Raw genomic sequence first — 16,552 nt, 5'->3', positions numbered from 1 at the left:
TAGGGTTTGGTTCCCAGCGTCCCTCGTGGTGTCCAGTGTTTCCCTGCTGTGGTCACAAGGACAAGGCCATGGTTCACAGTCTCCGGTAACTCAGACTGAGGTGGGGATTTGCATTCTTTAAGCCACTTCTGCAGCTGGTTGGACCAGAGCTGTCCTGCCCTGGTGTGGTTTATTCCAGGGGAAACTGCTTTTTGGAAGCAAAAGGGTGCTTCTGATTCAGCTTGGCCCAGAGAAAGTCGGTGGCAGCTGGGTCTTTGCAGAGGACAAGGCCGTCAGGAGAAACACCTTCTGTTCCGCTGGCCGGAAGGGTTGAAGTCCAGGGGTAGTGCTGGGATCAACTGCCGTTCACAAACACAGCCCCGGGCATTCACCTGCCATAGGGTTCAGAGCCGCGGTTACAGCCCCGTTCTCCCAGGACTGTTTGCCTTTTCCCTTCACCTGCCTGAAAGGCAAAATGCCACTCCTTCACCCCAAAAAAAGTCTCCCTCAGCTTTCTCTGGGGTTCCTGCTGCTGCCTTTGCTCTGTCTTAACTCTGTCCTCTCTCAGCTGCTACCCAACCTGCCTCCTGCAAGTGACACCAACCAGATCGAAGACCAGTGCCAGCCTGAACTGGAAAACGCGGGAGTTAGTTTGTCATGATTATCCTGAGCCAGGGCGGCAGTCACACAAGTCACGACTCTGCAGGGGCTGAGGACAGGAACAGTCGCCGAGATTTTGGTTTTAGTAACACTCGAGGGAGCTCTGCGCTTAGAACAGGCAGCGCAAGGCCGTGTAACGGCGACCTGCTGATCCTAGGGCTGCTGCTGTGCTGCCAGATCCAGGCAGCTGCCAGCAATCGGATCAGGTCGGACTTGGGGTTTCTGGTGTCGGTGACAGGGCTGAGGTGATAACGGGGAAATAACGAAGCTACAGGTTGGGCTTAGGGTGGTGCTGTGAACCACGCACAGTCCCTGTTGGCGGCCCCGGTGCCTGCCTGTGCTTGCTCCTCAGGAGGGCCTGGCAGCTGGCTGCAGATCCCGCTGCAGGTGCAGAGCTTGGCCGTCTCTCCGGATTTCCGGCAATGCCAGGGAGCAGCAGCAGCAGCGCTTTGACATAGCTGAGAACGGAGTGAAGCTCATCGCACCCGCCCCAGAACAGCTCTGCCCTCCCAGCTCACCTGCCCCACGCACCACGGTTCAGCACAGACGCTGGCAGGTACGCTCACTCCAGGGCTAACCATCTTTGAAGCCAGCACAGTCTGGCTTTTTTTTTTCTTTTTAACAGTAACGGGAGACCCTGTTGGTTTACCAGGGCCAGAGCAGAGACAGGCCAAGGTGTGCGGGGTGAACATGAATGGGGAGGGCAGGGGTCCAGCGGCAGCTGCCCCGACCTGGGCCCCTGCTCACCCATAAGGTCACTGCTCAACTGGGCGGGTGCTGGTTTTTGACCCCAAGAGCCTATAAAAGCGAGAGACTAACGCAAACCATGTCCTACTACTCAAAAAGGATAATAAAAACAAACGTGCCAGGTGCAATGCCAGGCTGGACTTCGCCCAAGCAGGTTTTTCAGCCGTTTGTGCCCACTCCCTCTGGTAGGAGATGGAAATGTTTTGGGGAGGCAGAGGCAAGAACCACAGCAGCAGGGATAGCCCGTAAAGGACTGACTGGAGCCCGGGCTTTCGTGACACTCTCCTCGTTAGCTCATCGTAAAGCAGACCCGGGGCAAGGGTGGCTTCCTCAGTGCAGTCACGCGCTGCTACGTGGAGAGTGGAGCCTGGAGCAACACGCCTTGGTCATCCCCGAGTGTTTAAGCTGGGCATGGAGTTTGTCAGCACTCCTGAGCAAGACACACAGCTCCAACTGCCTCTCCTTAGCCGGGGAGGCAACAGAAGTGCAGAGAAGGGAGCCTGAGAGGTTATTTACAGGCGGCTGCAGAGAGCACGACCCCCAGCCCCTGCCAGGCAGCCCCCCCAGCACCCTCGTTCACAGGCGCTGCCCCCTCCCAGCCTGCACAGGCAGCCTGGATCCCTTCTGCAGGAGAAACCACACGCTCTGCCTGGCAATATGCCACTTTTTTTTTTTTCTTTATGTTGCACTGCAGTTTTAACAAAGATACGAACATGCAGAGTAATGCCGCCTGTCAGCAGGAGCTCAGAAGAGAACGCAGCCATGCCTGTCAGTAGTCAGCAGGGAGAGAGGCTCTTGGAAAAGAGGCAGGAGACGCACTCCCAGCAAGAACAGCACCCCCAAAGACCCCCCCACATCCCCTCCCTTGCCTGCAGCCACAGACTCTCCAGCCTTCCCTTGCCATAGGACAGCAGTACAACCTCTCCAGCTGTGATGGGAACCCTCCCCTGAGGCCTGTGGGGCTCAGCCTGTTCCACTTCTGGCAAGAACAGAAGCAGCAGCAAGGAGGAGCAGGGTCTGTCTCTACTGCAATAGCTGTTTTTTTTTTAGACTGGTGTTTTCCCTTCCCAAGGAGGCAGACGGAGAATTATTTTATGAAACAAACTGGCCCTTGTTTTCACAGGAGAGCAGGAAAGCCGAGGGGAGGGGAGTAAAAACTTGGGAGTACCTGCTGCCAAACTGAAATGGCAAAGAGTGGATTAGCGGCTCTGAAGAGCCAGGAGATGAAGCTAAGCGATACATTAAGCATATGTCCCAAAACCTCTCAAGTCTGGCTCTTGTAGCCCTAACACCCTTTTTGCTCTAACCCCACCTTCTCTCCTAACTGCCGTTTGGGAAGTGTCGCAGATGGCTCTCACTGGAGCTGCTGCAGGCCGCTTCTGTGGCCTTGCGTTCTGCTCGACACAGGACAACTGAGGACGACTTCATGACGCTGCCTCCACAGCAAGCTCGGGTGGGGATGCTGGAAGTGTTTACTTGCCCAAGGTAAGGGATCCCTACATATCTGACAATACATATCCTGCCCCATTTGACGGGCTGACTGAGGCGGGGGTGGGGAGAAGGAGAGGGCTCAGTTGAATTTAGCCTTTGAAAAGTCCATTTCTGGATGCTGTTCCATGAACCTGCAAGGAAAACAAAGACAAGAGCTTGGGTACGAGGCAGCAGGAGCCACAGAACAGCTCCGTTTGGGGGTTGAGGCATCCCTACTTCCTGCACTACCAAGTTTGCTTCCTCCCCACGCCCTCCACAGCAGGGACTATTTTGCTGAGCTCCTCAGGACACACTCCCCGTACTACAAATGCTTTTTCCTCGGGTCAGTGGCATCAGCAATCCTACCAGCCATCAAGGTCAGCAAGTCCAGACACATAGGAGTTATTAATTATCAGACACACACCCTTTAACTGTTACCTCTCGGACAGACACGTAGCAGCTATGACACTGATTGCGGGGCAGAGGGGAGATTGTGAGGGTAGATTATGAGTTAAGCTCAAACGTGTTAGCTTACGCGTTACTGGGGACATGGGGGATATCTCCAGTGCTGCGACAGTGAAAACTCATGAAGGACATGACCAGAGAAATCTGGTTTCAGACTAGGTGCAACCTTATTTCAAATGTACTGCAATCCCAGCAGATAGGACTATTTGGACTCAGGCTGCCACATCAGAAAGTTCTAAGAACAATACGCTGTGCCTATGAGTGATCAGGAGTGATTAGTGCACATAGAAGCTCCTGGCTTCCTCCTCTGCCCTGCAATTCACCAAGGGATACAACACATAACTGCGTGGAGGATTCACGCACAAAGTGCAAATAAGGGCAAGCCTCTGTCTTCCTCCGTGCTCTCGTCTCACGGTTTCTCCTGAAACACCACCACAGCGTTTCCACTTTCCATTTCCACGGAAATACATGCTGCGACAACAGCGTCCTTGTTTAGCAGCCAGGAGGGCTTCACTGGCGGAGGTTAAGACCCACCTGGGTGTCACTGAGTCTACTTTGGCCTGAACAAAGTCTAAACTTCCTATCCCTTCTTTACCAGCCAATCTGCGCACAAGCCAAACTTCCAGAGCACTGAACGAGTGACCTTGCCCACGATCAGTGTCCTGTATGTGGACTTCCCAGGAGGAGAGGGCTACCTCCCATTCTGCTAACTCAACAGACAAGCACTAAGGAAGTCTGGACTCTGCTCTAAAACAGTTGCACCCTACACTGTACTCGGTGCACTGATCAGAGTGAAGCTTCTGCCACTACAGATAAGCCAAGGAAGAAAAGGAGTCAGGCCTGCTACACCGATCGTCCTTCCAGTCCTGAGGTAAGATGTGGGTTTGCACTTGCTGAAGAAGCTGTGTGACCCAGAATTGCCTTTGTGCCTTCCCAAATGGCCTTGGGAGCTCTGTGAGTAATTTCCCTGCTAAGGTGTGTTTATGCCAAACAGGGTAATAAAGATATAAAAGTGCTGTTGGCTTGGAGACAGCTGTCTGGTGGCAGGTGTGTAGGGAGGGCGATTATCTGGGCTACTGAGTAGAGGGAGATTAGGAAACAATCAAGACCATGTTAAAGTTCAGTAGAGATGGTACCTCCAGTACCAAACGTGCTTTCTGGACTTGAAATCAGCAGATTAAGACAATTCCAGAGCTAGGCTATTCCTAGAATTTCCCGTTATGCCTTCTACCCCCATAGGCTTTTACAGACACTGGTGGTTGGCCAACAATTCAACGACTATGTAACTGCAGATGTGAACACAGGTAGGATTGAAGGCCAGCCTGTCTTCTGCTCACGTATTTGTGTCAAAGAGGAGAGGGGCTTGGGAAAGCAAATACCCACAAATTAATGAGGTCTACGCACTTTTTCAAAATGTCTTGCTTCTTCTGTTCATCAGATGTGGGGAGACCCATGGATTTCTGTCGTTGATCATACATCATTTTCTCCACCATACTGCGAGTTTCGCTATCCAGGTCTGACAACTAAAAGCAAGGACTTCTATCAAAATTGGAATAACTTGTCTCAACCCATACATACACCCTGCTTGCAGAGAACACGAATGCATTGAGGTTATGCTACGCTGCGCGCATGGGCTACAGAAACACTTATACAGACAATAATCTATAGACTCAGCTTCATTCATTTGAAGTTTTGGGGGCGCTTATGTTCTATGATAGCATCATATGCAGCAGTACTCCCAGTATTGGTTTTACGCTGATAAAACAAAGACATAGAAGTTGAATGTGAGCCGAGTGTGAGCATATTTATGAGAAGGCTCCATTGAATATAACGGGGGGAGTTCTTACCTTTGAGTTCTCTGGATTAATTTTCTTGGTGTTGATTTCAGGGTCTGTGGAGACTAGTTTGTTCCACCATTCCATCTTGTTGATCTGAAGGAATGAAGAGGCAAAAAATCATTTATTTTTCCTGGACTTGCTCTAGGAATTTTAAATCTCAGTCACAGGAAAAAGATGCTGGAATCAAACTTTGACAGTTTTCTAAATGTCAGTAAAATCTGAACATGGATAAAGGCTACTACTTTCATTCCGAACCACTTTAGGCAGCCTGAATTTCCACAACTGGGAAATCTGAGAGTATGTCAGACGTCACGTTTGGCATGACATAAACGGGATTACAAAGCAAGCACCTGGAGAGGCCCAGAAGGGACACAATAAGCAATAAGGTCTGTCCCTGGATTTTCATGTCACTAACAGATGTCAAAACATGGCATTATTCCATTAAGGAACAAGTTTAAAATGGCTGATTTCTTTCCAGCTTCTCCTGAACTGCTGAGTAATCAACTGGATATCCTGGATTAGCATGAAGTTAGGCTGAAGACAGGGGGAACTTGCAATACCCCGCTTCTAATAGCATCACTGAGATTGTACCAAGGATAAGCATGGTTCTTCTGTTCCAGCTGACAAAGCCCAGGGCTTTCATAGGTTTTGTCATCTTCTTATTTTACCAGGGAGGAGGCAGACAAGTGTGACTCCTCCCTGATTCATTCTGCTTTACCTTCTCCAGGTGCACGGTGACTGTTTTACCATCTTCAATCAGCCAGGAGCTCTCCTCCACCTTCACTTCATTGAAAAGCTCTCCGTCAATGACAGGTGAATGGCCCTTCAGGCCAACTTTGAGGCGCCGTCTCTGGATATCCACCACCACGTCCTTCCCCTTCAACCTGAAGTTCACCTTGAAAGGGATGGCCAGCTGGACCAGACAAAGATCAGATTTGAGGAGCTGTGCAGTGAAGCCTCTCGGTTCCCTCTTGTGCTGCTATTCTAAGACTTTCTGCCTTGGTTTCACCCAAGTAAGACACAGCACACAGTATTTTCCTTGGGGTACTGAGTGAGCGGGAAGTGAAAGGATACAAGAGTAAGTTTGGCAACAGGATGGCCAATACCTCAAAGGCACCATAAAAAGGGAAGCAGATTTTAATGTCTTGTTAAAACAAGACCAAGGTTTGGCAAAGATAACTACAGCTTCTGGGAGTTTTATTTAGTTACCAAGCTCTCTCCCAGCTATTGATATGCTGCCATTAAGTACAACTAACAATCTTCCACAGGGCATCGGCTCCCCCATTCTTACCAGCACCTGTTCTTATTCCCTATCTCAGATTCCTCAGATCCTGGTAATAAGGCAATACTTACATCCAGTTCTGAAAGAGTCTGTGTCCATCTGTAATTTGGAAGGTCAGCTCCATTGCCAGAGTTGGGTTTAAGTTTTCCTTTATCCTTCTCATCTTCCTCTTCGTCATCTGTTTCCTAAGCAACCAATTTAAAGTGTAAAGAAAAAAGCTTTTCACGTTTCCATATATCTTTCACTCGTAACAACAGTTCTTGGTTTTTATAAGAATTTCAGGTCAGATGCACGTATTTGATGTTCACATAAATTTAGCCCAAAATGAAAACGTGTTTTAACAAAAACACAGTTACAAGAAAAAAAGCCAAAAAAAAACCCCCGTGTTGAAGCCTTTGGGAATTAAGTGTGTATTCTTGGAGAAAGCTAGACTAGACACCTGCTCACATTCACAGGAATTCTCACGGTTGTTCAGAAACATATTTCTCTCAACCTAAAATAAAGTCCCTAGATGAGCTTTACCTGTTTGTTAGAATCCGAAGATTCACCTTCATCTTCCGAGGGTTTCACTGGGACACTGTTAATCTGTCCTTGAGTCTCCTTCTTCTGTTTAAAAAGAGAACGAACAGGATCAGACAAGTGTTGGCACTTGGTGTTACTTGCTGATCTGACACTAGGTGGCCTCAGCCTCTTCAGCTGAAACTAAAGAGCAGGACTCAGAACTGCACCCAAAATTGATGGGGAATTTTCAGCCCTTAAAACAGTGTTACAGGAAAGCGGTGCTGCCAAGGGGAAGACTCCCTTGGTCCTCACACCTTCAGGACTGTAGCAGACAGCGTTGCTACCATCACAGCTTGCTGAAGGCAAAAAGGCAAAGGGAGTTATGGGACAATCCACATGAAAATGCAATGGTTTGGCCTAGGCTAATTTAATTTCGAAGCACACCAGTCTGGTGGGCCAGACACTGCAAAGGAACAAGTCTGAGCCCTTTTAACCACTCACTGCTACCCGAGCTACACGCAGGCCAGCGGAGGAGACAACCCAGATGGTACCTGCAGGCACCAGACATCGCTCTCACCTGGTCGATTTCTAGCTGCAGCCTTTCCGCTTCCTCATCTGTAAGTTCCTTAATCCTCGGCTCATTTGCTTCTTGCTTTTCTTTAGCAAGTTTCGCAGCTCTCTCTGCCTTTTCACGCCGCTCTGCCTCTTGACGAGCCTTTTTCTCTTTCCGCTCCTTCTGAGCTAGTTTGTTGTGATGGTTGAAGGTATCTGTGATCAGCTGAAAGACAGGAACGTGTATCAAAGGGGTTTAAAAAATCACTTTTTCAAACCCAGATGAAGCCAACTCACTGCCTACTGAGCACGAGAACATTTGTTAGTCATACAGATGATGTGACTTTTCCCTTCGTTTTCACTCTAGTCTTTTGACTGAAAATCTAGAGTAGGGGAAAACTCAAAATATTTAAATGTAGCCCTTCCTAGTTCTTCCTTGCACAGGGAGTGTATTTCCATGGAGATAACAGAAAAATAAAGATTCTCCATTTGTTTTGGCCTTTGTGAAAATCCAGCAGGACGAGCAGATGCCTAACCCAGCCATTTGACAGCTACTCAGTACATCTAGGACAGCTGGAAGAACGGACACCCTGGACCCAAGGTTTTTTTACCTACTTCTGACCTTTCCCACAACTGGGCTTTTCCCTGGGCACTAGACAGAGATTCAGCATCATGATTTAGAGGAGAAACGTTTGAAAAGCTCGGTGTTTTACACTAGGGGCAAGTTCCTACATAAATCTTTGCTTCTAACCTCACTCTAAATTCTCATGTTGTTGTGGCTATGAAAAGCAAAATCTCAAGGTCTCCAACGCAAACGGCCGTCCTGCTCAGGGGGAAAGCTGAGTACACAGGCAGGAAGCCAGAGCAATTGCCCCGTGGTCGATAACGCCAGCAGCGCTGTGCAAAGCAGCACGTATGAGAACTGAAGTCTGCTCCAGAAAACCATATAGACAGAACCTGAGAAAAGGAATCAGAGTGGAGAGATTTCTCAGATGGGGGTTTCAGGTACTGGTTTAGATATATCCCAGAAACTTTGGCGGGGGGGGATTCAGCACCTTTCCAGAGCAACTCAAAGCGTCCACGCCTAGTAATTTTGTAACCAACCACCAAGTATTTCTGCTTTGTTTTAAAGGGGAAAGAAAGATTTATTCACACAATGCGAGTCCAGTGTCTCCTAGGATACAGAATTCAAGACATGCATCTCCCAGCCTCTGTTCCTAACTGCACGATGATCCACGGTGAGCAAACTATTTACATTGCCCGTGCTTGTCAGTGTGCACACGCTGTGCTTCTCTCAATGTGCCACCACGCCCCCTTCACTCTACACAAGGGCTTCTCAAATGCCACCCCATAAAAGACGACAACTTTCCCACCCTTTCCTCTTTCTCTTTGATGCCAAAGGGCGAACAGAATTGGGGAAGCAACTTCTTCCATTTTTGTGGTGGTTACTATGGTGTCAGAGACTCTGCCTTGAGCACCTTTTCAGAAGGCCATAAAGCATTTTAACAGAAACCACCCAAGGACACGAACACTTTTCTTTTACAGGCAGAGACACGGATTTGCTATGGAATTGCCAACAACAGTAGCCAGGACCTCCAAAAGCACCAGCCAGTGCTCATCTCTGAAACGGTACTCAGGGTTTCACTCCCTGGGAGCACACAGTCCCCACGAGTTCAGGGAGATTTGCTCTCTAGTCTAAGAAAAACAGCAGTAGGCTTCATCTTTCTTACTTTGAAACCATCCTCCTTCCCATCCCTTACCTGCGTTAGTTTTGCCACTTTAGAGACTAGACAAGAGTACGTTACGCACTGCGTTAGCAATTAACAGCTGCCCTAACACATTCAACACGGCAGCAGCGCCTGCTTTCCTGGTGGAGTTCCAGTATCCAGGAAGGGGAACAGCTGCTCTACTGGTAAGTACAAGCAAGAAACCTTCACAAAGTCTGGCCAGTTCATGTTTGAATGCTCTGGTTCTTACTTCCCTACAGTGAAACAATTTAGTTTTTCAGCTCTCGAGCTGGGTGAGGAATACCTGCTGGGTAGGAGATGCTCAGGCTGCCAATGGGGCCACACGGACCCCCAGGCTTGCTCCCCAGCACGCTCGCTCCATACAGGTACCGCAGCCGCGAGACAAAGGTGCAGCTGCATATGCAGAGATGTGGACTTTGTGCTTTTTCTGAGATGAACAAACAAGGTAACCTGGGGTTATCAACACTGCGGTGTCTGTCACCGTTAAGTCACTGCATCTGGCAGATTTGCTTTCCAAACAAGCCTTTGGCCAGAGCATGGCAAAAAAAAATGCGCACCGTCGGTACCACTCCAACAAGCAATCATGCATGCCTCATCTCAGATAGGAGCAGCTCGTTATTACCTTGTTTCAGTGATGTACTTCATCAGCACCACGGGCTGCTAGTCCCCAAGTGCACCGTGATGCTTTGAGTTGTTCAGGCAGGGAAGTCTTAGCATGGCACAGACATGGGTGGCATGCGAAGACATAAAAGCTTGAAGATTTGGCGTTTTTACCTTCTCTGCTACTCCATCTTCTCCACCAGTGAAGAAATCTGTTTTACGCCTCAGGAAACTAAAGAACGTGTTCACAAGCTGGAAGAAGAAACAGGGAGGGGGGTGGCAGAAAGGGAGGAGAGAAAATAAAGCAATGAGACCAGATCGCTCCAAGCCACCTCACGTTTCTTGAGCAGCCTTTATTCTTTGTACTCCCTATCTGTGTCTGTGCCAGGATCGTACTGAAATCAGCCCCGTGACCGTTTCCCAGAGAAAATATCCAGTGATTTTTGTGGAGATCCAGCTCCTGGATTCCCAGTTTTCAGAAGGGGCGTTTGTGAGGTTTATGTGAAGAAGGGACCAGCAGTTTATTCTCAGGTCACCTCGGAGGTACACCCACTCTGATCTCCCAAGCTGTTATCTGAAGCAGGAATTTGGGTGGGTATGTATGTATACGTGCATATGTACACGTATGTACATAGATATAGGCCCGTACCATATTGTTTCTTTGCACGCCTGAACCCTCAAAGTGTGCGAACTCACCCTCCTCCATGTCCTGTTTATTTTTTACAAAATAACTACTAGCCGCCTGCCAGATATTGCTGATGAATTAGCAGTTACGAGCTGGCATCCCCAAAACACCCCTGTGGAAATCCATACTCTCAGTGGACTTGACTTTCTTTTATTTCCCAGGAATTCTGTCCTGTCAGTATTTCAATCAGAGGTTTCACTACAGCACGAGGAGCTGTCACTAGCACCATTTCCCCTGAACGGTTTGTGTGTGGGATGTTCGCACACTCTCCAGCCCTCCCGCAGGTCAGCACCGGGACCCTCTGAGCCCCCAGCAAGAGTCAGCATGGCGGGAAGCGTGAGGTGTGTCAGCAGAGCCCCGACCACGAGGAGGGGAACTACGTTCACGTTCAAGCACGCTTCACGGTCAAGCCTAAACCCATCAGGTCTCAGGGGGTCACGACCAGGTGGGTGTGCTGGGCAAGCGGGACAGAGACAGTCGAGCCTCCCCTGCGGTGCTTTGCTGGGACCGGGCACGGGTGCTGCCAGCGCACACCGAAACCTCCGGCGGGGCAGCGGCTCAGCCTGACCGAGGGCTGGGGGCCCGCGGCTGGGAAGCCCGGAGGCGGCAGGAACCGGGGTGTAAGGCTGCGGTGAGGGCACAGGCCGGAGCTCCTCAGCCCCTCGTGCGCATCACGGTAATTAATTAGCGCGTCCTCCGCGCTCCCGGGCGCTGGCGCAGGCCTGAGCCGTTATCGTCGCTCCCGGAGAGAAGCGGAGCCTCGACGACGGTGAGGAGGACACATGTCTCCCGCACCGCACGTGCACCGCCCGGGGAGGGCCGGGATCGGGCCGCCCCCACCTCCGCTCGCTCCTCCCGCCCCGCCCTCCCCCCTCCGTGCATACGGAAAAGCTTCCGCCGCCCCATCCCGCGCCCGGGCCCGGCGGCGCTACCTCGCGCACGCCGCCCTGGTGCTGCTGGGCCATGGCGAGGAGCATGCCGTCGAAGCGGTCCTCCTGCTCCGCCGCCTCCTCCGCGCTCAGCCCCATCCTGCCCGCCGCACCGGCCGCCTCAGCCCCTCACGCCGGCGCCCGGAACCGGAAACGGCGCGAACGGAAGCACGCGCGCGCCTCCCCCACCCACCAATCCCAGCGCCCGTCCGCCCCTCTCTCTTCGCGGATTGGCCGCGGCCGCGTCCAATCCGCCGGAGGGAGGCGGGACACGAGACGCGGGGTCCGGTTGCTATAGCAACGGCCTGTCTGGTCCCTTCCAGAAAGCTCGGCGTGACCCCGGGTGGGGTGTCAGAGGTCAAAGTGCAGAGGGCGGGGGCGGGGGGGGCAGAGGCCGCCCGGGGGCCGCGGGCGCTGCCCCGTGTCTCGGCCGGGCCTTGCTCTGCCCTCCCGGGGGCCGCAGGCCCGCACGCCGCCGGCCACCAGCTGCGGTGACGGGAAGCGGCTCCCGGGAGCTGCCGCGGGGCCTCCCCGGGCTCCGTCAGCCGCCCCGTCCTGCCCTCCCCTCTGTGTCCCCGCTCGGCGGGCCAAGGCCTGCATCCCGCCCTTCCTCCCGGTGAGTTACCGCCTTCCCCGGGGGAGGTTTCTGCCTCCCCGCCGCAGGAATCCCTCACCCTGCCACCAGCCCCCTGGAAATCCGTCATCAGAAGCTCCTCAATTCCTGCCTCAATTTCTGCCGGTGAACGGATAAAAACGCCTGGTAATTCAAGGTGAAAACCTGAGAATTTGCCCTTCCCCTGCCCTGCGTTCCCTCTGAGAGACACGAAGCGATGGGCCCTGCCTGGCATTGACTACTCCAGTCCGTCGGTTCACTGGGTTTCTCTCCCCTGACCGTAACAACACCAGTCTCCTGTCAGCAAGGTTAGGCAAACAGCCGCTCATCAAACGACTTCCAGGTTGCTCTTCCCAAGGCCGCAGCGCACAGGCCGTTGAACACAGGGCCCAGACAGTGCCCTCTCTGTTTGTGCCTGTGTGTGAACCTCCTGGCAGCGACGCCTGCCATACAGCGCTGCCCGGTGACGGCGCGGGGCCTTGGTGCCATGGTACAGGCTGGGTTAATGACTTTGTTTATACTGTTTGGGTAATCGCGATAAGGCCGCCCAACCCGCTGACCCCCCCTCCCCGCGCCACTGGCGCTTCATTGAGAAAACGGCTGTTGGCGCCGCGCGGAGAACTCGTTTGCCCCGGCCAATCAGCCTAGGGACGGCTGTGGTGGTTTTTTTTTTTTTTTTTAATGAGGACCGCTTAATCACAGAGCGGTCAAGGCTGTGGAGGGGTGTTTCACTGGTGACCCAGCCTTATAAGAGCTGGTTTGAGCAGCCGTGGGCTGGCAGAGCTGGGAGGACGGGGAGAATCCAGCCAGCAACGGAGGGTTTGGGAGGGATTTTACGGCTTTCTTCCATCCGCTGTAGCAGGAGCCGAGTTTCACCAAGGATCCAGCCGCCCGGCTCAGCTATGACCACCAGCGGCATGGATGTGGACTGTGAGAGGTGCCAGTGCCACAGCGAAGACAAGCGCACCGCCATCCTCTACACCATCCTCAGCCAGAACCTGAACCACAGCCGGGGCGGCCACAGCCCAGCCCACCAGCGCTGCCTCTGCCACCAGCGCCGGACCGTCTGCCTCCGCACGCCCCCACATCACCTGCCAGGCGGCCTCCAACGTGCTGGTAAAAACCATCAGCTTCATGAAAAACCTCCCTTCCTTCCACCTGCTGCCGCGAGAGGATCAACTCCTGCTGCTGGACAGCTGCTGGGTCCCCCTCTTCCTCCTGGGGCTGGTCCAGGAGATGGTGACCTTCGAGGTGATGGAGACCCCAGCCCCCAGCATGCTCAAGAAGATCCTCCTCGACGGCCAAAGCAAACGGCAGGAGCCCGAGCGGACGCAGCCCACGCTGGCTGCCGTGCAGCGGCTGCAATGCTGCCTGAACACCTTCTGGAGCCTGGACCTGAGCCCCAAGGAATACGCCTACCTGAAGGGAGCCATTCTCTTCAATCCCGGTGAGTACCGGGCCCTCGCGGCTCTGCCTGCCGTCAGGAGAGCACATCCCACACACGTTAGCGTGTGAACACGCACCTCTCGGCTTGGAGACGTGCAGAGCGCGGGCAGGCATGTGTGTGAGAGCGGGGAGGGCTGGTTACCTTATCCTTAACACCGATTGTTACCAAATGCACCGGGAAGCGGGGAGGAGGGATGTCAAATGTAGTGGTAGAAGCCAGAGACCTTTGCCTGCCCTGCAGACAATAAAGGACCCGGGATTTAATTTGTAAAGCGTGGGTTTGCCCAGTTAACTACTTTTGCTCCCTCAAAACAGCAGCCCTGAAATCGCTACCTCTCAGTGGTGCTGCGTACATCTCACGAGCGTGATCTCGGAGATCCCTTCTGAAAAATGGGGAAGGAAGGAAGGGTGGGGACAGGAGAAACCTGGGGCTGTTTTCCAGCCTCCCTCATCACCGGCTTTTCCTCCTCTCCCTTGGCAGATGTCCCCGGGCTGAGGGCCTCCCTGTACATTGAGAGCCTCCAGCGGGAAGCCCAGAGAGCGCTTCAGGAGGTCCTGCAGCCTCTGCACCCCGAGGACCAGGGCCGCTTTGCCCGCATTTTGCTGATAGCCTCCACCTTAAAATCGATCTCTCCCGCCCTCATCACGGATCTCTTCTTCCGACCCGTCATCGGCAACACGGACATCATCGAGCTCATTGTGGAAATGCTGTTATGAAATAACTGGCGGGCGGCTGGCTCCCGCCGCACGCGTGGCGTGCTGAGCAGCTGCGCTCGGCCGCCAGCCCCGTGGATGCTCCCCACACCTCACCGGGCAGCAAAGCAAATCTGGGAGCGGGGATTTAGCACAGACAGGCGCTCTGGACTCTGCAGGGAACTGCGCGTTTCGGTAGGGCTGAGGCCAGAGGATTCAGCCAGGCTGCAGCAGAGCACATGGAGAAACAGCTCCGGTTCAGCAGATGTTTACAGCAGCTCCCGCTCCGCCTGTGCCGGTCTCCGTTTCGGAGAGTGCGTGTGCGGGTGACAGGTTTCTTTCCCTGTTGTGTAGCCAGAGCTGCTCAGTCGCCTGCAAGCAGACCCCAGAGCAGGTCAGGTTAGAGCCCTGTCCCGGTTTTTACTCAATGAATCCTTGGTCCCACTGAAATCAATGTGCATTTTGCTGTTAACTCCAAGAGATGAGGTTGTCCTCAACTAACGGCTTGATCCTGCGGTGTTTAGGCACACTGAATAACATGTCTTCAGTGGGATCGCTCACCGAATGCAAACATTATGGAATTATGTCTAGGTAAAGTCTTGGTCTGTCTATTGTGCTTGAAATCTTAGAAATAATGATGAAGGATCTTCCTCAGGCAGCAAGAGGAAAAAAGCCAGAGTATTAAATCTCACAGGATGTGCCGATTCACCCCTCCTACCTTTTCTTAGATTGTATCTTTTCTCCGTAATGCCATGAAACACAACAGAACTGTTCGCAGGGCAATGCATTACCTAAGAGCACCTAAACCTATTGTGCATCATCTTGGGCTGCGGGCTTACCTCCGTTTGTGCAACAATGAGTGACCCCCTGATCTGTGAACGCTGTGGAGACGAGCGGAGCTGGTTTAGTGGTAGAACCAAACGTCCCTCCATCGAGTTAGAGCCGGGTGCGCGCGTAGCACGCCTGGAAAGCTCGCTCCTCCTGCCTGCAGCTTCTGCAACACATTAGATGTCAGTATTTTATAAGTGAACATTCTTGCGGTTTGTATATAAGATGCAGTAAATTATTTTTTTAATAAAATATTTTACATTTTGGAACATGGTGGTGACTTTTTAGAGATGGTGTTAAATTTCAGAGGGGGGGGTTAGAAAAGCCGGCTGCAGGCCCAGCGTGGAAAAGACGCTCAAATGAAAAGGGGCTTTCCATAAAAATCTGTCTGCCTTGCCGTGGCGAGGGAGCGTTGCGATGTGGACACACATCGATCACCGCCAGTGGCAGCTGTCTGATGAACAGCCCCACAGCACAAAAAAAAACCCCAGTGTGCCCAGCGGACAGAAATTTGCAGAGGCAGCGGAATCGCAGCCCGTCCTCGTGTTGTGACTTTCTCCAGGCGTCAAGCCTCACCCTGAGGGCTCCTGGCCCAGCAGCGACGTTGGAGGTGGATGCTCTGACTCACCTGGACGCGCTACACCGTCCTGTTTGCCTTGCCCAACCCGGCCAAAGCATCAGGAAAAGCCGCACGAAGCCTCCCCGTGCCCTGTCACCCTCCTACCCACAGAAACACCTCGAACGTTAGCCAGCAGCCCAGTGGGAGGAAGGACTGCTTTGTCAGTCTGTCCCTCCACCTCTCAGCGTGGCTGCCAAACAGTGACGGGTGGCTTCCAAGGTGATCTCAGCCCCGTGATGGCCGTTTTCCACGGGGAGAGAGCGCGTGAGTCGCCGGATGATTTCCACAGGCCCACGCCAGCCACGGGCAGCCCTGAGCAGCGCAGCCTGATGATGCATGCGTGAGTCATGGCACACGGGATGCCAACAGCCCCGCTGCCAGAGTTACCCCAAACCGGGCACGCAGATGCTTTGGTGAAGGGCAGAGCCCCCGGCACCTCCATCCTGCCACCGGTCCCACCAGCCCCTGTGGACAGGGGATCGCTGTGGGCTCCTCTGTCCGGTGTGGCACCCACCCGTGTCACTGCCCATGAGGCAGGTCTGACACCACAGGGCCACCCCTCCATTGTGGGAGACGCAGTACTGGAACTTTACCAAGAGGGCAAGGCCAGGACCCCTCACAAGGGGCTGCGCTGTGTGGCAGCGGGGGCCTGGCCACCCCCAGCACCCTGACACCCCCAGGGCCTGGGACCCCCACTGGGGCCTGGCGACCCTCTGCCACCCCCGGGGCCTCTGACCCACCTCGAGGCCTGGCCACCCCAGGGCCTGTCACCTCCATTGGGGCCTGGACGCCCTCAGCCCGCTGCCACCCCCAGGGCCTGTGACCCCCCCGGAGCCTGGTGACACTCTGCCACCCCCAGGGCCTGTGACCCCCCCGGAGCCTGGTGACACTCTGCCA

General features: G+C 53.3%; 2 protein-coding genes across 2 annotated transcripts; one reads left to right on the top strand and one right to left on the bottom strand.

Moving 5' to 3' along the window:
• Positions 1 to 2,251: 2,251 nt before the first annotated feature.
• On the bottom strand, positions 2,252 to 11,555 carry NUDC (nuclear distribution C, dynein complex regulator). The gene is made up of 9 exons (XM_059830874.1): positions 11,460 to 11,555; positions 10,017 to 10,094; positions 7,520 to 7,720; positions 6,964 to 7,047; positions 6,513 to 6,626; positions 5,878 to 6,072; positions 5,169 to 5,252; positions 4,726 to 4,844; positions 2,252 to 3,008 (listed from the first exon to the last, which is right to left on the bottom strand). Exons 1-9 carry the CDS (start codon positions 11,553 to 11,555, stop codon positions 2,957 to 2,959), a joined length of 1,023 nt encoding a protein of 340 aa, XP_059686857.1. The 3' UTR covers positions 2,252 to 2,956.
• A 1,387-nt stretch (positions 11,556 to 12,942) lies between these two features.
• NR0B2 (nuclear receptor subfamily 0 group B member 2) lies at positions 12,943 to 14,278 on the top strand. The gene is given in 4 exon segments (XM_059830664.1): positions 12,943 to 13,148; positions 13,150 to 13,516; positions 13,997 to 14,226; positions 14,228 to 14,278. Coding segments are annotated over 4 exon segments (825 nt in total). The 5' UTR covers positions 12,943 to 12,971.
• The last annotated feature ends 2,274 nt before the right edge of the window (positions 14,279 to 16,552 follow it).

The sequence above is a fragment of the Gavia stellata genome, chromosome 29 (assembly GCF_030936135.1).
Source record: "Gavia stellata isolate bGavSte3 chromosome 29, bGavSte3.hap2, whole genome shotgun sequence".
NCBI lineage: Eukaryota > Metazoa > Chordata > Aves > Gaviiformes > Gaviidae > Gavia > Gavia stellata.
Note: the sequence above shows the minus strand (reverse complement) of the source record. Positions and strands in the feature narration are given on the sequence as shown.

What these genes read in the sequence shown, in the direction of transcription:
- NUDC (XM_059830874.1), bottom strand. Translation starts at nt 11,555, where the DNA reads ATGGGGCTGAGCGCGGAGGAGGCGGCGGAGCAGGAGGACCGCTTCGAC. An exon ending in AAGATGGAGTAGCAGAGAAG is followed by an intron (nt 7,721 to 10,016) that starts GTAAAAACGCCA and finishes CCTGTCTTTCAG; the next exon opens with CTGATCACAGATACCTTCAA. An exon ending in TTAATCCAGAGAACTCAAAG is followed by an intron (nt 4,845 to 5,168) that starts GTAAGAACTCCC and finishes CCTTGCTTTTAG; the next exon opens with TTGTCAGACCTGGATAGCGA.